At 40.4% G+C, this 23005-nt stretch overlaps 1 protein-coding gene across 2 annotated transcripts; it reads right to left on the bottom strand.

Moving 5' to 3' along the window:
- Positions 1 to 557: 557 nt before the first annotated feature.
- On the bottom strand, positions 558 to 22774 carry LOC112981879 (abhydrolase domain containing 17B, depalmitoylase). Of its 2 annotated transcripts, none has more exons than XM_064499861.1 (4): positions 22491 to 22774; positions 16094 to 16568; positions 3028 to 3207; positions 558 to 2104 (listed from the first exon to the last, which is right to left on the bottom strand). In XM_064499861.1, the coding sequence occupies exons 2-4, from the start codon at positions 16558 to 16560 to the stop codon at positions 1885 to 1887; spliced, it is 867 nt and encodes a 288-aa protein (XP_064355931.1). In that variant the 5' UTR covers positions 16561 to 16568; positions 22491 to 22774; the 3' UTR covers positions 558 to 1884. The 2 variants fall into 2 exon arrangements, with proteins under 2 accessions (XP_064355931.1, XP_025953655.2); XM_026097870.2 differs by lacking the exon at positions 22491 to 22774 and adding an exon at positions 17200 to 17301.
- Between the last annotated feature and the right edge of the window lie 231 nt (positions 22775 to 23005).

Here is a 23005-nt window from a genome sequence, read left to right as displayed (position 1 = left end):
AACTGTGTATAAACATGATGTAATAAAGCTGAGCTAGATATCTACTGAAGCGCATTTCCAATTGCAAAATTTTGGATTAAGATGAAAATCTATGGGTCTAGTATTATTGTGCCTGAATACTAGTCTGAAGTTTGGAACACAAAAACCAGATCAAAAACCCAGCTGTTTGAGAACAAGCTTAATTTCATTATATTCAAACAATAAACCAGGGAGAACAGGACAAGAACTCGCTGATGATTTCAATGAAAGCTAAATTTGAATTTGTCACAGAAGAATGTTTAAAATGCAGCTCTGCTGCAGAAAACCTGTATGTCAAGCAGCTGACTGCAAGAAAAAAAAAAAAGAAAAAGAAAAACCTCAAGAATTATGAGACATGAGAGTGCAAGGGTAATCAGAGCAATAGATGCTGATACAGAAGTTTGCCATCAACTAATAACAATGCATTACCGCATTGCTTCTTAGATTTCCTACAGTTAGTGGGGTGGTACTTCTTATTTTGATATTACAATTAAATGTTGCTATCTCTTTTCAGAAAAAAAGAAAGAAAGAACAGCAAGTGTGTGGAATATTGTTTACTGTTAATCAACACATCTGAACCAAAGTCTTCACAATACTTGGTAACACATTTAATTATATAATAGTCTCAAACAATCACAAAAACAAACAGAACAATTAAACTACATAAGGCCTTAAAATTAGAAGCACAGTGTGTATTGTTGGAATATTACTTTGTTTACAAATTAGGCCACATATAATTAAGTTTATCTTTCATAGTTTTATTCAAAAAAATGCATTCAAGGGAAAGGCAACTTACAAAAGTTTATTTTACTATGAGTTAATAGAAAAATGTCAACAGTTTCTTATTGGCCCTTCCCCCCACTGTCCAGGAGTGATTAGTAAAATTTCCATACAATACTCAAAAAAATAATAAGCTTTTACACTAAACACTCGGAAGTAAGCCCAAACAGACAACTGCAAACTTGCAAATTGTTTATTACAAAGGTTGGATGAACTTCCAGGTTCTTTCTATTGAAATACTGCATCTCTACACAATCAATGTTTAAAACTATGTTGTCCACTATGTTGTCCACAAAGTTTTTCTAAGCTCTAAAAGTCTTACTGATTTCAAAGAAGTACTTAGTGGCCTCAGTAGCAATCACGTGAATGATATTTATGTTATAACAATGGTAACTTGTGACATTATTTGGGCAGGACCAGGATAGCTGAGAAGAAGAGTGGGTAAATTTGATCCTTACCTTTCAGGTTAAGCAAAACAAAAAAGAACTAACAAAAGCAAAACTAAGCACAAAAGACATGAAAAGTATGAAAAAAATCTATTTCGACCTCCTCCCTCTATAACAGGGCATGGGTCATTTCCAGTGACATATCTATTCCCATTACATACATGAGTATTTGCTCAAATTCCATGGCTATTGCATTTTTACAGGACAACTGCTTAAAAGTCTGGTTTTTAATTTACACCTGTGCAACAGAATAAGTCACAGTACATTTTAAGATGTTTAAAAGATATTTATAAACTTGCTTCTGATATGCTAAAGCATTTGGCAACACTTTTACAGCATCTGATTTTAGAGAATGAAAATTTCATACAGTACTCCTTGTGATTTTTTTGTACATCTAAGAAGAAAAAAACCTCGCACAAAGTAATATGAGCTGCCAAGCTTGACTGCATGATCATGTAATTCCAGTTTATAATACTGGCATTAAAACCTTCATTAATTATGTTGACAAATCATTACCTGTACATTTAACGAAGGCAACCAACACGATTTGAGAACACAACCTTCAGGTTTTATGTTATGTATTTATCAAGGTGTACAGTTCTGCAGTGAAATGAAAAAGCATGTAAATATACAAAGAAAGTTACAAGTTCACTAGTTCCTGTGACACAAACTGTTTTAATCTTTCAAGGTACTGTCCATAGAGTTCCACATCATTATGGCCTGCTCCTTCTACCCACAGTGGTTCTACAGGTCTCTGGCAACGCTCAAATAATGCTAGGCCATGTGAAAAGTCAATTACTTCATCTTCAGTCCCATGGATTATTAACACAGGAGATGTTATTTTAGAGATTTTGTCAATGCTGTAAGAAAAAGATTATATCTGTGAACACAGTCAGCCTTATTAAACTTTCTTGAAGGACCAGAGACTCTTAATTTCACTTTTTAATTATGCATTGTAGTTTTAACCATTTAATTTTAAAGTTGTTTAAATCATTAAAAATTTAGATCTTATCAATGCTCTGGAAGCCATTTCAGTAGCATATGTAAAACTACACAGAAAAGAAAGAAACTGGTGGAAACTATTAGGATTGCTTAACGAAGCAATCAATCTGAAACAGTAATGAGTACAGTTATTTGCTTTAAAAATCAAAGTCATTGGACTGATGAAAATATGGCTTCAGAGTTTTTCTTCAGCAGAAAAAGTGCTTGTCAGAACTGGAAGAGTTTTGACTCTTAACTTTTGATCCTCTATGGGGAAAAAACTCTTTGAAGTTAAATACTTAAAATGCAAGCAATTCTTCTAGCCAAGTGTACCAGTTTGCAGTGGTCAACTAGCAGCGTAGTTCTGAAATTATACATGAAAGTAATGTTTCCTTCAATTAAATAATTAAAAATTACTTTTTTTTCATTCTTTGCTACTGAAATAAATACATGCAAAAGACTATTTATAGTTACTCAGACTAGCAACTCACTGGAATAGAACTACCTGTTAGCATTCAGTGGTTACATATAGCAAAGCTAATCACTTTTAAACAGATACTCACTGAAATGATTAAAGACGTGAAAAAAGCTACAAGATTTATAAAGTTTTGTAAACTCTTTCAAATAAGATATTCCTTATTGTTATAATTCGCTCTGATCATTCTCCAATTATTTTTTAAACTTTCTAAATAAAATTCAAAGATTTTGCCACATTACTTTTTTCCCCTATTCTAAAACTTCAATAATAGGGGAAAGAGGAAAAAAAAAAAAAATGCATGCACAAAAAAATCCCACAACTTACTTCGGGAATGCATCAAAGCAGTAGGTCTTCTTCGTATCAGGAAAAGCTACTCGCATGCCTGAGGTCAGTGGAGAATGAAGAATTACAGCAGCACTTTCATACCTAGCAGCAAGATCCACAGATGGTACTGTTCCTATACTTTGGCCATATATAATCACATTTTCAGGGCGGATTCCATACCTAGAAAATTAAATATGTTAACAAAAATGGCACATAAAAGGAAACAGATCAGTTCCCACATAACTAGACAAAAAAACCTCTCTGTATATCAAAACTTCCTGAAGAAGATGAACAAGAACTACAAAACAGCAGCTGGTAGAAGCAGCAAGTAAGTACATTTTATAATCTTCATTTTAAGTGAAAAAATGTTATTTACTCTGTATTTACAATACTTTTTAAAGGTAAAAAAAATGGACTGCAAATACAAATTTAATAACATCTCTGCCCTGAACGATACTGAAATGTGCGTGTGTTTTTTAATACGCATTTGTGAATGCGGTTGCAGAGCTGATAAATATTTAAAACATTCGTCTCCCTCAAACATGACTGACGTCTATTAAATCCAATAGATCAGAGGCCTTGGTTCTTTTACAACTGTATTCCAGAATCATCATGAATTTATGTTTTAACACACAATGTGGTGACCGTAAGAATAGCTGTATACTTCTACAGATAACTCTAACAGACCTGCAACAGAAAACTGCTTAAAGCTTTACTAGCCTTATGGATTCACCAAACAAAATGTAGAAAAACCTCACAAAATATTTGGTCAGTTTTACTCTTCTAATACTTGGCAAAAGCGACAAGCTGGTAATGCTACTCAGCACTACTTACGGAGACCTAACTGTGACCTGTACAGACAGCAGCCAGAATATTATGGTTTCTGTGTAATAGCTGAGATGCTTCTTTCGTATTACAGTTGCTTTGACATGCAGGCAAGAGAAATATCTAACCTAACCCACAATGGAGACTGTCCTGTAAGCACTAGAAAATTGAAGTCAAAGCCCTGGATAGTTAAATGAAATCACTTTCATTTTTTCCTCTAATTAACTGAGGTAGACAATAGAGTTGTCAACATCAGTTTGATACTAACGCAAGTCAGATCTAAAATATTTTTCCCACACTAATGTGGATACAAAGAGGGTCTGGTTCCCAAGCAACACAACAGTACTGGAAAAGCCTGTAAGCAGAGAGTTATGCTGGCAAGAACAGCAGCCACAGCACAAATGAACTACTGATAGTAGATCATCATCAATCTATATTGGCAAAGCACTCTTACAGGTTCAGACTGTAAAGGCATATCTAGCTGGATACCTCTGTTTTATTTATTTGGAGTACCTTAAATAGGAAGAGATACTTCACTGCATTCAAAAAACAAAAATTGTTCTATTGTATTATCAGGAGCTTGAGTCTAGAGTAGACTGGTCTAATCCTCACACTATGCCACCGTGGTTTAAACTTAACATCTACCAGTTGGCTACATTCCTAAAAGGACAGACTACCAACTATTTTCAGATGAAGTGAAAGAAGGCTGTGAAAGAAAGGCTGTGCTACAATGGATGCATGCATCCTTTCTGTCAAAGGACACTAGGATTGGATGAGAACACACACACCAGAGAAATTTTCAAACTGGCTCAATTTGCCTATATATCATCTTTTTGCACAGCTCCAGTAAAACCAGGGCAACGGAGGTAAAGAAAAACTGTCCAGTATTTCATAAATATGGCTAAATGCCTGTATAATAACTGAATAGTACACAAAGCAGTAGAATTAAAGTCTAAAAGCCTCAACATCCAGAATATTAGGAAAAAGAATGTTTCATGTGTACCAAAATATACAAAAGGTACCAACCAAGCAAAACCAAAAAATCCACAAGTACTTTTCAATAAGCCAGAAAACCCAGAAATGCCACATGTGTTACATCAGTCAATAAAAAAAGCTAGAATGATTTCAAGAAAAACATCAAATGACATGTAAGCATTACTGAAATACAAAAATCATTAACAAATATTATTAGGCACCTCCAAAAACTTTCTAACTAGGGCTAAAACCCACTGTTTGCAGTTGACTATATATATATTATATATATATATAAATATATATAATATATATATTTATATATATTTTACACACACACACTTTATACCATGACTATTCTTAATTACTAACAGTATTTCTATAAAGAATTTCTAGGATTATAATCAAATTAGAAGTTTTTAAACACTAAGGCTCTCAGTCATCAATTTTGAACTACAGTCAAAACCCCCACCTTATAACAGTCCTCAGAGAAGGGGGGGGGGGACCACCCTCAAGATTCATTCACACAAAAATACAATAAATTAATGCTTTGAAGCCTAAGCACATGTAAGGGCTCCACACTACTTCTGTATCTCTTCTGAATAGCTTAACATCATTCCTATTATTTAATCTCCAATTCAAACAATTCAAGACACATTTGTCCATTCTGAAAATACAGTATGTCCTTCTATTCCTTCTAATTTATTTGGACAAACCTCACATTAAATACATCACACATTGCATCATTAATATAGCATTGAGTTTGCACAGCATATTGAGATGTGAGTCTCAAATAAAACACCCTGCTAATTTTTACACTTGCATTTCCTCAGGTATTGAGTTTTATAAGATGCAGGCCCCTGTAAAGAAATTTAATGCAAAACTTAGAAGTACATTTTAGAGCACACATTCTCTCCTTTTTCTTTATTATTCCCCTTATATTTGAGCTGTCCTTAGGCTGAAGGATTTGGATCCAAATATTAGCTGGAAGAAGTAATCCAAGATTAGCATTTACTAGTTTTGGATTAAAGTAATCCTTTCTCCATCATAGCCAAACAGGCTGTGTTCACAGCATCTGCCAGAAACTTGTTTCACAGTTTGGAAACTAAAATAGTAAAGCCAATCACCAGTACTAGTGGTTCAAAGCAGTCAGACTTTTGAGTATTCTGGCTCAGGGAGAGGAAAAAAAAACCCTCAAACAACAACAACAACAACAACAACAACAACAACAACAACAACAACAACAACAACAACAACAACAACAACAACAACAACAACAACAACAACAACAACAACAACAACAACAACAACAACAACAACAACAACAACAACAACAACAACAACAACAACAACAACAACAACAACAACAACAACAACAACAACAACAACAACAACAACAACAACAACAACAACAACAACAACAACAACAACAACAACAACAACAACAACAACAACAACAACAACAACAACAACAACAACAACAACAACAACAACAACAACAACAACAACAACAACAACAACAACAACAACAACAACAACAACAACAACAACAACAACAACAACAACAACAACAACAACAACAACAACAACAACAACAACAACAACAACAACCAAGAAACTTGGAATCCAGGGAACATCATCTGTCACGTCTCTCTCTCCATTCTTCTCTCTTCTCTTGAGCTGACTTTCAAAAAGTGAGAGAAAGGAGGAGCTGAACTGTGCCTCAGTTGTTTTTTTTTTTTTTTTAAACACACCTTTTCTAACTAAAATTGAAGAATTCTCAAAGCAACAGCTATTGGTAATTTCTTTATTCAGAAAATTTGTCTTTTCCTCCTTTTGGCAGTCCTGTAACAGGTAAACTCCAAGAAGTTTAGTGGAAAATTATTAGTAAAGAAAAGCTACAGGCCTGGTCTCCTAAATTAAGAAGTGTCAAATCAAGAAAAAAAGTGGCAGTAACTCTGTTCTCTTTAACAGGGTCCTAGAACTACAGGTCATCCTGAAGAAAGGGGAAGTGACAGTTAAAGAGCTATACGCTCTAAGTAGCAGGTCAGATAATAAGAGCTCAAAGATACACTGTTAAAACTATTCACAGAATCACAGAACAGCTGAGGTTGGAAGGAACCTCTGGAGATTGTCTAGTCCAACCCCCCTGGCTCAAGCAGGGTCACCTAGAGCACATTGCCCAGGACCCTATCCAGACAGTTTTTGAATATCTCCAAGGAAGGAGACTCCATAACCTCTCCAGGCAACCTGTTTGCATGCTCTGTTACCCTCACAGTAAAGAAGTTTTTCCTTACATTCAGATGGACCTTCCTGTGTTTCAGTTTGTGCCCCTTGCCTCTCGTCCTATTGCTGGGCACCACTGAAGAGTCTGGCCCCATCCTCTCTACACCTTCCCTTCACATTGATAAGCCCCCTCCTCAGTCTTCTGTTTTCCAAGCTGAACAGTCCCAGCTCTCTCAGCCTCTCCTCATATGAGAGATGCTTCAGTCCCTTCGTCATCTTAGTAGCCCTCCGCTGGACTCACTCCAGTAGCGCCATGTCTCTCTTGTACTGGAGAGCCCAGCACTGGACACAGTACTCCAGATACAGCCTCACCAGGGCTGAGTAGAGGGGCAGGATCACCTCCCTCAACCTGCTGGCAATGCTCTGCCTAATGCAACCCAGGATACCATTGGCCTTCTTGGCCACGAGGGCACATTGCTGGCTCACTGTTATTGTCATCTACCAGGACTCCCAGGTTCTCTGCACAGCTACCTTCCAGCAGGTCAGCCCCCAGTCTGTACTGGTGCCTGGGGTTCTTCCTCCCTCAGTGCAGGACTCTGCACTTCCCTTTGCTGAACTCCACGAGGTTCCTCTCTGCCCATCTCTCCAGCCTGTCAAGGTCCCTCTGAATGGCAGCACAGCCCTCTGGTGTATCAGCCACTCCTCCCAGTTTTGTAGCACCACCCAACTTGCTGAGGGTGCACTCAGTCCCTTCATCCAGGTCACTGATGATTAAGCTGAACAAGATTGGACCCAGTATTGACCCCTGGGGGACACCACTAGCTACAGGCCTCCACCTAGACTCTGCTCCGCTGATCACAACCCTCTGAGCTCTGCCATTCAGCTAGTTCTCAATCCACCTCATTGTCCACTCATCCAACCCATACTTTCTCAGCTTGCCTATGAGGACATTACAGGAGACAGCGTCAGAAGCCTTACTGAAGTCAAGGTAGACAAAATCCACTGCTCTCTCCTCATCCACCCAGCCAGTCATTCCATCATAGAAGGCAACCAAGTCAGTTAAGCATGATTTCCCCTTTGTGAATCCACACTGACTACTCCTGATCACCTTCTTATCCTTCATATGCTTGGAAATGGCATCCAGGATGAACTGCTCCATCACCTTTTCAGGGATGGAGGTGAGGCTGACTGGCTTGTAGTTCCCTGGATCCTCCTTCTTGCCTTATTTGAAGGCTGGACTGACATCATCCTTCTTCCAGCCCTCAGGCACTTCTCTTGATCACCACGACCTTTCAAAGACAATTGAGATTGGCCTAGCAATGACGTCCATCAGCTCCCTCAGCACTCATTGGTGCATGCCATCAGGGCCCATGGACTTGTGGATATCAAGTTTGCTTAAACGTCTTCTAACCCGATCCCCTTCCACCAAGGGAAAGTCTTCATTTCTCCAGACTTTCTCCCTGGTCTCCAGGGTCTGGAATTCCTGAGCACCAATCTTGACAGTAAAGACTGAAACAAATAAGGCATTCAGTATCTCTGCCTTTTCTATATCTTTTGTCACTAAGGCCCCTGCCCCATTTAGCAGTGGGCCCACATTTTCCCTAGTCTTCCTTCTGCTGCTGATGTATTCAAAAAAGCCCTTCTTGCTGTCTTTGACATCCCTTGCCAGATTAAACTCTAAATGGGTCTTGGCATTCCTAGTCCCATCCCTGCATGACATCCCTATATCTCTCCCAAGTGGCCAGTCCCTGCTTCCCACCTTCTGTCCACTTCCTGCTTATGTTTGAGTTTTGCCAGGAGCTCCTTGTTCATCCATACTCAACTTCTTGCTCATTGGGATGCACCATTCTTGAGCTTGGAAGAGGTGATCCTTGAATACTAACCAACTCTCTTGGATGCCTCCTCCTTCTAGGGCCCTATCCCATGGGATTCTCCCAAGAAGGTCCCTGAAGAGGCCAAAGTTTACTCTCAAGTCCAGGGTTGTGATCCTACTTTTTGCCCTGCTCCCTTCTCATGGGATCCTCAAAACTCTGCCATCTCATGGTCATTGCAGCCAAGGCTGCCCCCAGCCTTCACATCTCCAACCAGCCTTTCCTTATTTGTTAGTACAAGGTCCAGCAGCACACCTCTCCTCATTAGTTCCTCCATCACCTGCGTCAGAAAGTTATCATCAATGCTCTCCAGGAACCTCCTGGATTATTTGTGCCTTGCTATGTTGTTCCTCCAGCAGATATCAGGTTGGTTAAAGTCCCCCATGAAAACCAGGGCCTGTGATTGTGAGGCTACTTCTACCTGTCTGTAGAAGGCCTCATCAACTCCCTCTTCCTGATCAGGTGGCCTGTAGCAAATGCCCACAACAGTGTCAGCCATGTTAGTCTGCCCCTTAATCCTTATCCATAAGCTCTTGACCCACTCATCGTCCACCCCTAGGCAGAGCTCCATCCATTCCAGTTGCTCTCTCACATAAAGGGTAACTCCTCCTCCTCAACTTCCTGACCTGTCCTTCCTAAAGGACCTGTAGCCATCCATGGTGGGATAGCTCATGTCTGGAATGCTGCCATGTCTCCGTAATCTCAGTGAGATCATAGCCCTGTGACTGCACACAGATCTCTAATTCCTCCTGTTTATTCCCCACGCTGCATGCACTGGTGTACAGGCACTTCAGAGAGGTATCTGAGCATGCTGATTTCCCAGAAGGGGCACAAAAGCTTTCCCCATCATGTTGTCTTGTAGGTATTTCCTTAGCTGCAAGCAATTGCTGGAGGTATCCCCACTTGAGCCCTGCTTTGCTGACTGCATGGTCTCTTTAATTCTCCCCTTTCTCCATCTTTCCTAGTTTAAAGCCCTCCTTATCAGGCTGGCCAGCCTGTTGGCAAAGACACACGTGCCCCATTTAGTGAGGTGGATCCCATCATTCCCAATCAGCTGTCAGTCCTCAAACAGGGTCCCACAGTCACAGAAACCAAAACCCTATTGCTGACACCAGCAGTGCAGTCAGTTGTTTACTTAGGAATATCTGTCTGCTCCTCCTCCCATCCTTCCCCTCACTGGCAGGATCAAGGAGAAAACAACCTGGGTCCCCACACCCCTGACCACCATCCCCAGAGCTCTGTAATCCTGTTTGATATTTTCAAAGTTGCACTTGGTAGTATTGTTGGTGCCCACATGGAACAGTAGCAGGAGGTGATAGTCAGAAGGGTGGACAAGCTTCGGCAGTCTTTCCATGACATCTTGGATCCGAGCCCCCGGTAGGCAGCAAACCTCTCTAGACAACAGGTCAGGTCGGCAGATGCATGCCTCTGTCCCCTGCAGCAGGGAGTCACCCACTACAATCACTCTCCGCTTCTTCCGGGTGTTCCTGCGTGGCATGGGTTCCAGCAGCCCAGTTGCTTCACTTGAAGGTGTGCCCAGCTCCTCCTCGGCATTGATATCTTTGATATTGATATCTTTGAAAGTTGATCATAGCAGTAATGTAAACACTATTGTCCATTCAAGTAATCTTAGATAGGCCTGTCTGTCCTGACACAAGTTTTTTTTGTTTGTTTTAAGCCATGGTCACCCTGAATGGACCTTGCAACAAAAAGCCTGGAAGTAGCTGTGCACAGCACAAGCAATCTTCTTAAGGGATAAATTTCTGTACTGATTCTGGCATAGAATGTGGACAGATACTTTCTACAGTTTAAAGGGTGGCCACATCATTTTTCTTTCTCACAGCACCTGAGATTTCAATTCCTTTCAACACCCAATTAATCATTTATGTTTACGCACCTAAGGACTACCTGAATGGAAGCATGTGGAACCTGAAGAGCAATATTCACATAGCTCTGTTGACACAAGTTTGCTGGTGTCCACAGAGAGCATCTGAGAGCTCACAAACTTCTTTCCTACCAGCACACTAAAGGTACGGGTTAATGTTACTGCTAAACCAACAACTGCCACAGAGAATAGAGCCACTTTCCTATTTGCATCTTCTGCCACATGTTCCCCTTCACCAGGGCTTGTCAGCTAGTTCAGGAAACCTAACTAATCCCTTCTGGGTGCAGAGTAGCAACTAGTTTTCTGCTCCTGTGTGTTATACAACTGGCTGTCTTCAGGGTCAGACAAGACAAGACATGCCGTTGGTGAGGTAAAGGAAGGAGCAAGGCAATATACCATTGTAACTGCACCATCAAACCAGTCCCTAGTATCAGCACACAAGCTAACACAGGACCACTGATAAAGCCAGTAGGAATGAAATTTTGCTCTTGCAGTAACAATCCTCTTCTGCAAGCCTATATATGTTGACCAGATATAGATAGTTTTAATGGACACAACCCAGATATAGATGGATTCTAGTAGTGGAGTCAACCCTGAATGATGCTGCCTGATCTTTTCAACTTTGGGGGGGCAGGAAGGGAGGAGACTGTTCAACTGCACAAAATACTCTTTTTTTGTTTTTGTGACAACATGCTCTAGCAGAATTTCCTTTATTGTTTCCTTAACATGTTTGCCTCTGCCACAAGAGACCCTTTCTAGGCTTTTCTAAAGAACACTTATTGACAGTCCTCCTCTTTTTTCCTATTTTTTGGATATATCTTGTATTCCTATAACTGACATGCAACCTACAAATGCATGTCTGGCTGTAACAAGTGTTTTCTAGACTTTAGTCACCTTTAACAACAAGTATCAGCTGAAGTTACCATAATACACTTTGCTGGCTCTTATAGTACATGCCACTTTGCCCTTGATATATCTAAGGGAGACCACAGTTGGTTCCCCTCTGCCCCCTGAACTGCTTCTGTAAATCTAGAAGACTTGCTTCCATTACAAAAATAAAATAAGATATCAGTACGATCTCCTTAAAAAGGTGTATTTTCAACAGTATCAGTCAGGCTCCACTAACAAAGTGGAAGTGACGCTCTAGAGAGGCTACCACTTGTGAAGCTATTGCAACATGCAGACAAGTGACAGCAAGGCTTGAGGCACCTGGAGCAAAGGGGAACATCCTGAGGAAGTTTTAAATGCATGTTCCAGGACCTTTTGTCTTCATGCACAGCATAAGAAGTTACAGCTGCAAATTGTAAGACATGAAGGGCACGAATATGTTCCACACCTTTAACTATCAACATTCCACTCCATGAATAAGATTTGAACATACACCTCTTCCTAAACTCAGATGCATATTCCTCTACTGCATATGCAACATATAACATTGCTAGAAAGAAAAGGGAACTCATGTTTTAGGAGAGGCAAACCCACAGACCATGCACACACCAATCAACAAGCTGCACCTCCTCCACCTTCCTCACAATGGTTTGGTGTTTTCTAAACTTTAGTGTTACTGGTACCTTCATTTTATTGGCAAGGCATGTGCTCACGATAAATTGAGTCTACTTTTCCCCACTGCTGGGGGAAAAAGCTCAAGTTCTTTCCATCTTCTGGCAAAGAAGAAATTACTTTAAATGGAAAAAATACATATATGTAATTCATGAATTCTCAAAAGAAGACTTTCAGCCAACATCAAAATAGCCTTGTTATTGTTATAATTGGTTGTTTAAGTGATCTATATTCTGTCCACTTTGACACATCAACCTGATGGTGAGATTCACCTTTTAATTTTGCCAGTATTATACAGTCCACAATAAGCAGCAATGACAAGGGTGCTTGGCTTCCCGAAGCTAAATCGGGTCATGAGGCAACTCTAGCAAGCTTTCAGGTTTCTGAATTAGCGCCACTCACTCTGGATTTGCCTGGGGCTGGTTAAATCTCTGCATCCTGTTAGGGTGTCATCAAAGGCCTTCACAAACAGGACAGCAAAAGATAGGCGTCTCCCCAAATGACTACTGGTATTTCAACACTGTGTAGCTATGACAGTCAGAAAAAGAATGTCCTCACTTGCAGCTTTTATATAGTCCCATGGTAGTGAGGAGGTGTGTGTGGGGGGGAATGGTAAACACACACACTTGCACTCAAGGTTGTGAAAAAAGATATTACTAACACATTGCCTCTATATGTTCAGGATTCAGGAAGCATTTGGCTGCCAAATTTGTTTTCTATAGACATCTATGTGAATCACAATATTCACATACCCTTATAGCAACCACCCTTAAGAAAACACTTTCTTAACACCAGTTAAGAAACAGAACTAAGAATAATAGTCAGGGTGATAGTGAGGTTAGTCTGTACTAATATTATTCTTAGCTCACAGACTATTCCATCTTGGGTCTCCAGCCCCCACTGGAAAATTGTACTAGTTTACAGAAGGCTATCAGGATTGTCCTTCCAAAGTACCACTTAAAACACTTAACTTCACCACCACAAGCAGCTGTGTTGACTGAAGAATTAAGTCTGCATCAGTATTTCAATTGCCCCAGAAACATCTTTTAATGCTGGGTCCTATGATCCCATTTCTTACAACAGGGAATGGGGTTAGCTGTGGGTGGCTGTGATCAACCTCCCACAGAGGCAATTTCTCTGCTCCTTTCTTTGTTCCATCACATAATTCAGGGGGAATGGTTTGAAAGCCTAAGAGCCTTCTCTTCTCTCAAGCCATCAACACGAATTGTAAAGGAATTACAGACATACTTAACATCTATCCTACAAGCAATCCACAGAATTAATTTGTTTTTGCAGAACACTGACATTATAAACGTTAAAGATGGTGCCAGCATAATCCTAACAGAACAGGCTATGCTAAAAGAGTGAATCAATGCTACAGCAAATGCTCAAAGGCTACATTCTGGTCAAGATATTCAGTAGTTAAACACAGCTGAGCACTGTCTCAGGGCTCTAGAGAATACCATGGACTGGAAACCAAACTCTGATGCAGACCCAGGAACCAGTAGCTCCAAAGTCATATGCTTAACTTGTCCCCTCTCCATTCAGCTACAAAAAAACCCAGGTCTGCCTGGTAAAGTTGTTGAACATAGCACAGTGGAAACTAGTAATAGCAAACACTTTTTATCAATGGCCAAAAAAAAAATCATTTCAGGTTTGATAAATCCACAAATTGAGCAGACCAACCCAAGTGCTATCTACTCTATAGAATCATGTATGTGTAAAGGAGATTTTGATACAAAAAATAAATGCAGGCAATAAGTGTGTTTGAGGTCATTCCTGAATTGGGGAGGAGAAAAAAAAAAAAAATAGATGGAAAATATATTTAGTGCCCCCCTCACAAGGGCCCTTCAAAGGGCATACTTAAATTGAATAGATTAAGGGCATATTCAGATGGCATACTATTGTGATCACTAATCTTATTTGATTGGGGAAGGTATGCTATGGGTTGTTCAAGTGTGGAGGGGAAGATGCAACTTGCAGTCATGTTACCTTTTAGGTTTTCAGTCAGAAATAATTGGGGGGGGGGGGGAGGGGAAATTACCAATTAGTTCATGTAACAGAGCCTGTAAACTGACGTAAACCGGTGATTAAGTTTCATCATCTACTTTGCTTCTGTTTTGCTGGTATGTTTAAACAATTCAGACTGCTTTTCACATTGGCCACAGACCACATGGTTTTGGTCAGTGTTACTGTGTACTTTGCCAAGTGGCTATCTTCCAGATCACCTGTCAAATACAGGCCACAGTCACCAATGCACCTTTTCTAAGTATTGGCTGACAGAGCGGATGCTAGTTATAGCCCAACTTTCCACTACAATCAAGAAAAATGCCAAAAACTACTCTAATTGCAGAGTATAACTCAGATGTTATTCTAAAACATTTATATATCACCCCCCTCTGCTTGTAGGAGGTTTACTATTATAATCATTCCCCCAGTTTTAATATATGAACAAGATACTTTCTTTTGAAGAAACATATCACACCCTTGTAATGTAAGAGAAATGCAAGACAATGTGTATTTAAAACACTGAAAAGGGATATCCCCCCCAAGGAATAGAGAAGTAGCTAGAATTACATGGATCAAGTTCTAAATTCACTGCGACAACTTCCAGGCCCAGAATTTACAGAATCTCAATGCATGCCCCCACATCACATCCCTGATATTACATTATTGAACAGTATACTCAAGTTGTAATGATCTAACCATGATGAGCTGCATAATATTAAATTCAGTTTTTCACAGCTCTTCTATTGTAAAATATACAATACTATGGGAATTTTCAAGAATAATCTTTTTGTAGTTTAGTACTCATGAAATGAGGTGAGCTTTCTTTTCAAATGGAAGAAACTATGCTAAAGAAGTGCTCTCAAATTCCAGAAGTGGACATTCAGTGCTGAATACATTTGGTGCCTGGATTTCCCACCTGTAGCAGAGAATGCCTCCACAACCTTTTAACTTACCATTTAATTTCCCCCAAACCAGAGTTTAGAACACAGATGTTTCAAAACAGCCTTCCAGTCTGGAATTTTCTTGTCCAGTTTTAATTTATCTGAATTAACAGCATTGATTCAGACTCCTGTTCTTTGCTTCCACCATAATGTATTTATGCAGATCAACCGTAACCTCTCTCAGACATCATATTTTACTGGGATAAAAGCTCTTTTACCTTTGTAAGGAAAGCAATCTTTGAAAAAGCTAGAGCTGCTAGTCTCAATTCTGAAACAAATGTGACCAGAACACTAAACAGAAATCCAGACTCTGTCTCACCAGGGTCTCTTGTAATGGCCTTTCCACTATCCCTACAAAAAATGTACATAATGGATGTATCTGAAGAACAGTTTTGCATTTTCTCTCACCCACATCACACTGGTGGCTCAGTTACTGGAGAATCATTTATTATATGTTTCTTTTCTGTTCTTATATCTCCAAATGAAGAGATCCCAAACTATGATAATAAGGATTATCTTCTAATCATTCAAGCAAGACTGAAATATACACTATTAAATATCATCCTATTTCAATTTCTCTAGCACATCAGCACTACATACTGATTCTGCTCAATATTGACAATGCCTTCAGTATAAGACACTATCAACCAGCTTTGATACGTATCCATTAATACTAAACTGCAGCATATTCTATTCCATATTTCTATTCCAATGTAGATCAAGTATAACCATTCGGAAAGCATGCTGGAAAATAAAAATTGCAAATAATATCTTACCTTGTCCTAAGAGCCACCCAAGCAGCATCAATGTCAGCATACAGGTTCTTCTCTGTTGGTTTCCCAGAACTTGCACCATATCCAGAATAATCATATGAGAATATGTTGCAATTAATCCGTGAACCCAGTCCTATGTAAAAGCTGCTCATCTGACCTAGGTCAACAGCATTTCCATGCGAGAAGAGCAAAGTATACTTGGCGTTAGGCGAGCAGCGCACAAACATACAGGCAATCCTGTTACCTTTACTTGTTCTAGTCATGAAGCACTCAATGGCATCTTTTTCTCTAGAAGAATATTGCCAGTCTGCTTGCTCTGAGAGATGTAAAGTCCAGCGACTACCGCTCTCATCACACATCAGTGTGTATGTGGGGTCGGGAGGTAAAAATGCCAGTTTGGAAGCAATTTTCCCTGGGCATGGTGGACAACAGAACAGGCAACACAGTTCGCTAAAGGAAAGATTATTCATCTTCTAGTCTGAAATAGGAAGAGAGAGTGGTATCAGTTTCTAGTTACAATCCATATGAAAAGAACAAAGAAAAACTCATGGAAAATACAAACTTAACCGCTCCAGTGAATGAGTAGTTTTAGTGAAAGCATTTAACAAAACATAGGTTTAATTATACAAACAAATTTCTGCACAATAGTTTATTCAATTTTGTTAACTGATTTAAAATGAGCATGTTATTAAAGAAAAATGGTAACTTTAAAGCCCTGCCAGTTTTAAACTTGAATATCAAAATACATTTATCCAGGGCAAGAACAAGCATGAATTTTGGATTTTGTTTTGAGGAAATAAAATCCCTCCCCTCAAGGCAACAACAAAACTGTTCACCCCCCTTGACAAATATACATCTTAAAAAGAACCATTAAAATATGCTGTCATGTTTGCAGGATACTAAGGCAATGAAGATCTCTGTAGCCAAGAATCACCACAATGCTTCCCAACTACAGAGAAAATATGAGTAATGGGCCCCTGCAAACAGTATCAGTAGTATGAAAGGCGCATGAAGGTCAAAACTTTTAGGAGGCAAAACAAGACATTTCTACTGGCCTACAGAGCACTGGAGACCTTCAGTACACTAAAAATCCAGCAATAAACACTCACCTGCTCCCCACACTAGCTGGCACCAGTGTTTCTGAGCCCTTGACAGAAATTATTAGCCAAGGTTTCCTGCCTTGCAAGGAGGAATTGGGATCATGTTGGGATCATCCATTTTAATGATAAGGCTATTTTTACTCTGTCCTTTAACAAAAACATCCCACACCCAAACACTATCGTAAGATATTTGGCAAATCAATATAACCCACACTACCAATTCCAGGTACTGGTTAACAAAGTAGAGAAAAAGAATAATAATAATAAAAAATACTACATATACATCTGAAACAAGCTTGATAAAGACACAGCTATCCTGACAAAGAGGCATTTTTCCCTCTTATGGAATAGGGAAGGGGAAAAAAAAAATCTTTGTTGATAACACTTTTTCAGAGGAAGGAGGAGTGACAAAATCTGCCAAGAACCACGCTGGCCACAAAGCACAGCTAAGATAAGCATTCTTCTTTCTTTCTTGATGCTAAGGTGTCTGACATTTCATCTCGGCTTAAACAGCTTTTCCATCTCAACTCTATCCACAGGTCTCCAGTTCAGTTCCCACTGGATCATGCAAACAGAAACACTCTTACAGCTTGATGTGCCACCTTCAACGGCTGAATCTAAGTCTATGACCAGGAACAAAACAAGCTAACTACTAACATTCACAGCCACACACAGTTTCATAAATACCTGTGTAATCCAACGGCAACAGAAAAAAAATCTTACTTCTAACTATAATACTTTACAACATTGAATCAGATTTCAAAATTAGTCCTCTAACTTGTATAAAGTGTGGTTTTCATGCCTGTACACATTGCCAACTCCTTTGAAAAGCTTCATAGAATACTGTTGTAGGAACTGTTGAATACAGATCACAGCACAACTATCCTCATTTTGAATGTGAGTGGTGTCTACCCTGTGATAGGGTATGAATGTATACTGCATGTAATGTCTCATAAAGAAAGCATACTTGTAGAGTAGTAAACAAGCACCACAAGACAGTCTGCTGAACAACATGAGCATTCTTGGAATACTACTGCTCTTTGTAGTGCACAAAATAAGTGTTTCGCCAAGAATGCTACAGTTGAGTCCTTTCACTTTAGACCTCCAGTTTTCTCTGAAACAGAGGGAAACCACAGATTCTTAGATATTATGGGTAGCCAACACTAATTTAGAGGAGATGGCAGAAAGGGTACACTAGTCATCTCCCATAAAATTAGATTGTTTCTTGAGTGACAGGTACTGCATAAAAATGACCATATTTCTGGTTGTCAAAGAAACAATAACCTCACATATGTAATCAGCATAAGTAGTCACTGAAATTTGTAATGGCTCAGCTGTTCCCTGCCAGGCAAGATCATCTGGACATTAATTTTAATTTGCAAGTCAAGACAAGAAGAGGTCTATTGAAGAGGACTACGGATTTGCAAAAGGCTTAAACTGTCTTATGCATACAAGAAGCTCAGCTCAGTATTTTTTTCTTTCTTTACTTCTCTTGGAGCTGTGAACACCATAGGAGCCACTTTCTTCAGCTCTACCCAGAATGTTCATGATCACAGCCTAGAGAAACTGTTTTAATGCTTCAACAGGCTCTTTTTGTGAAAGAGCCTGTAACTCAGAATTCAACCACTCTTCTACCAGAAGAACAATTACACTGACCTGTTCCGAGCGATTTCTTTCTACTTTGTCAGAAAAAACGAAGGCTAAGATGGATAATACAAACTGTTTTATATATTTATTTATATTTTATGTGAAAAATCTAGCTATATTTCCAGAAGTGGGGTATAGCCAAGACCAACAGACTGCCTTCTACCCCAGCAATAGAACTATCGCTATAGAATTTACTTTCTTCTCAATCCACTTGTCAGAAAGAATTAAAACAGGAGCTTACTTGATGTATAACACCACAAACTACAAATATGATTTCACTCAGAAAATATTTGCTGTTTGTCACAGCCATTTCAGAAGACTGAAAGCTGGCCTGTGGAATTCACATACATGGCGGTAGGGCAGTAACCATTTCAAGCCATACTAGATATTAAATAAAATCAGCTGAGGGGGTACAGATCCCTCAAATAGCTGAAATGTGCTAAAAATGGACCTTTGCCACATATGGCAAATTATGACCCAAGCCAATGAATATAACCAAAGTATGATTTTGCTCCTATACTAGACGGTAACATAGATTTAAGGTAATATTCCACTTAATCCAATGGAAGTTCTCTTCAATCTAAAGATTCTGATCCTGGTATTGTTCTCCATTTAAATCATAGCTAGCAAATGCTCTTTCCCCCCCCCCCCTTTTTTAAAGAAATACTTGCTATTTTCCTTACTTGAATGTCCTAAAGAGACAGCAGATCCCTAGCCCCACTAACTGAACAAATCTGACACAAAACACCTACTGAACTCCCTCAGGAGGATATCTCCAACTAAATGCAAACAATGTTTTCATTATACTGGAACTGGTTTGTCATTCATTGTATTCACATGAGTGTGTTCTTAACCTCCAGATCTGGAATGAAATCAGGATGTGAGAGAGTCCCCAGGGTGCATAGAGTAATTCTGATATCAGTGTTTAAAAGTACAACTGAATCAGCATTTCAATCTAGTAGTTATTCACGAGATGTCATCATTTAACTTCAACTAAAATAGTCATTATCTTTCCTCAACAGGTATATAGGTGAGATACTTCATTGAAGGGATTAAATTTAGCATTTAAAAAAAAAAAAGTGTTTTTAATGAACAAAAAGCATTTAAACATGATTTCCTAATGCTTCATCTCGCCAAGAATTAAGATACAGGTTTAAAGAGTCACAAGTAAACCTTCATTTAGCATTGCCCAGCCTTGGCAATAGCAGTTCAAAATTCCATTTGGAGACCAATAGTCTTAAAAGACCAATAATTCCATTAAGTCTAAAATAAAACTTAAGGAACATTAAGAAAGTATCATGAGTGAACTTGCATTAAAAATAACTTCAATAACAAACTGGCTTGATGAATGCTTTATCTGCACTCTTTCACTAGAACTGAGAGAAAAAACAACACCCACCACAGATTCCCTCAAGGGGACAGTTCCATAGATACAGGTGAATGATTTTAACTCATCTATTCAAAATGTATATTAGAAATGCACTCCTATTATCATCTAACATCTTTTTAGCATACATGATGTAAATAAATTTCTGCCCTCATTACAGCAGCATCTTCAGATATAGAGATCTACACCACATAACTATTTCACTACTTCTGCTTGTTAATTCAATGCTAATAAAGAAACCAGTGCTGTTCTGCAAAGACAGTTCCTGATGCTGGTAAAATCACTCACAGGAAGAAGAAAAAAAAAGATATTAAAAGAAATATATCCTTTAAAATCCAAAACTTTGCATTTTTATTGAGTAGGAAAAAATCTACAAAGGAAACTGGAATGCATAAACTTTTACTATTGCATCTAGATAGGCTAAGAAACAAAACAAATCTAAGTAGCCTCACCCACACGCACCCTTTGAGGGATAGATTTTAAAAGGAAAAAGATCACTTTATCAAATATATCTCTAACTCTCTCATGAATAAAAAGAAGTAATGCACAAAATGACAAAATTAAAACTGCCTACAGGCAGTAGTTTTAATCCGTTCTTTAGTAATTAACCTTTTCATTAAGGCTGACAGAAGAGGGGGAAAAAAAGTCTGTCTAGTCAGAAAGAACACCTCAAGTATTTATCTTGGGACTCCTAAGATAACACAAGTGTATTTCTTTCATATAAGCAATTATTCCCGGCTTCCTCCCTCTATAAACCATAACAGGAGAATGGCTCCCATTATTTATGTCTCCGAGTACTTCACTCCATATTAGTAGCTTAGCCTCAAAAGCCCTACCCTTGCAAGCACTTATCTGGAAATGATCTTATACTTACATTAAATATAAATTATTCTAATCCTGTATTTAAATTAAATTACCTTTTTCAGAAGAACTATTCACAAGAACAAAGTCAACCTTGTAAATACAGCTGCCAGTTTGTAAACTTAATTTAATGTTGCTCTAACTGAGCAACAGGCAAGATCTCGCATTGTTGGGTTTTTTTATTCATCATTTTTCATTATATATTGCTGAAATAAGAAACTATAACATAGTATGTCTCGTCCTTTCAATGAAAACAATGAAATAGACACTTGAGTTTAAGCCGCTCTTGAAATAAATATTACTGTTTCAACATCTGCATTATATTATCATGGAACAGAAGGCTATGAATATTTCCAACTTGTTTAATAGTTGAAGGGGCAAAACGTGAACATGTATTGTTTAAAAAAAAAAGGGCCAAAAAAAATCAGTGTCTAAGTATTATATAAAAGGCATTAAACTAACAGAACTATTAAGAAAGAACACACAGTAGGTCCAGAAAAGAGTACAGAGGAAGTCTATTCACTAACAAAAAACCCATACCATAAGTACCTTGGAGTAACTCTTTAACCTTGTAAGTATTTCTCAAAGAGCACAACGACCTATGCAAAAACTAAGCAGCCTGACAGGACCAAAACTGCATTGCTGGAATAGTTTGACTTTAAACAACAGCAGAAATATGGTTACGCTAGTCTCACAAATTCTGAGTGTATTAGAAAGCCTAACTTGCATTCAAGATAACACAGAGACGTTTCTAATTGTACCAGCGACTGTTTTGCTGGTTACTCTGCACACTTCAAAACAGACCTAATGGCAGAGCTGAACCAAGGAGGGAAACGCAGACTGCAAAATTGGGCCATTCCCACTCACTTAAAAGAAAACCAAAACAACCCTCAAAAGATCCCGGAGAGACAAGTGCGGGATTAAGTCAGATTACATAATGTTTTGCAGGCTCCGGGCAAGACGCTGCGCTGCGGTGCTGCGCGCGCGCCGAGAGGCGCCGGAGCCCCCGCCGCGTCCCGGAGCACCGGCCAGCGGCTCACTGCCCCGGGCAGCGCAGCGGGGACGCAAACCCCCGTTTTTAAAGCCGGTCTGTGCTCCAACAGCTCTGCTCCGTCTTGTGCCTCTTCACAGTCACCTCCCGGCCAAGCACTTCTGAACCGCGCGTCTGAACAACTCGCGCCCGCGAGCACCCTCACGGCCCACACCTCACCGACAGCCGAAGCCCCGTCCCGCGTCCCCGCCGGGGGAGGGCCGCGATGGCGCGGGGCGGCCGCGGAGCCGCCGCGCCGGCCGCGAAGCCCCTCCGCCGCCGAAGCGGATCCGGCAACCGCCGCCGCCGCCCCCTCTCCCCGGCCCAGCCCCCCGCCGCGCGCGCACACGCCGAGGGGGGAAGGGGAGCGCGTACCCCCGCCTGGCGCCCGCTCCGGAGCGCGCGGCCGCCTGCGGCTCCCTCGCTGGGCGGCGCGCGCGCGGCCCCGCGCTCGCCCAACAGCTGCGGCGGCGGTTGTGCTGAGTAACGGCGCGGCACGCAGCCGTGCCCCGCCGCGCTCTTCGCGGAGCCGCCCTGCCTCGGGCGGCAGCAGCACCCTACTCGCCTCTCCGAGGGACTAGAGCCAATAGAACAACTGCCTCGGCGGCCAAGAGGACGGCAGGGCGGGAGCAGCCCCGCGGCGACCAGCAGCCAGCCGCAACGCCACCAATGGGAGCGCAGCCTGCAGCCCCGCTCCGGCCACTGAGGAGCCGCCCGGGGCGGGGCGGGCGGGGAGGCGGCGAATGGGCGCGCGCGGGGTGATTGTGCAGACGCCGGCCGCGGCCAATGGGCAGGCTGGGCGGGAGCCCTGCGCCGGCAGCCAATGGGAGGCGGCGGCGCGGGAGCCGGAGCGGGGGCGGAGCGGGGGCGGAGCGGCTCCGGGGCAGACG

Source organism: Dromaius novaehollandiae, chromosome W (assembly GCF_036370855.1).
Source record: "Dromaius novaehollandiae isolate bDroNov1 chromosome W, bDroNov1.hap1, whole genome shotgun sequence".
Lineage (NCBI taxonomy): Eukaryota > Metazoa > Chordata > Aves > Casuariiformes > Dromaiidae > Dromaius > Dromaius novaehollandiae.
The sequence above is the reverse complement of the archived record's forward strand: the minus strand, read 5'-3'. Positions and strand labels throughout refer to the sequence as shown.

What these genes read in the sequence shown, in the direction of transcription:
- LOC112981879 (XM_064499861.1), bottom strand. Translation starts at nt 16,560, where the DNA reads ATGAATAATCTTTCCTTTAGCGAACTGTGTTGCCTGTTCTGTTGTCCA. An exon ending in TGGGTGGCTCTTAGGACAAG is followed by an intron (nt 3,208 to 16,093) that starts GTAAGATATTAT and finishes TTAATTTTCTAG; the next exon opens with GTATGGAATCCGCCCTGAAA. An exon ending in TGCTTTGATGCATTCCCGAA is followed by an intron (nt 2,105 to 3,027) that starts GTAAGTTGTGGG and finishes TTTTTCTTACAG; the next exon opens with CATTGACAAAATCTCTAAAA.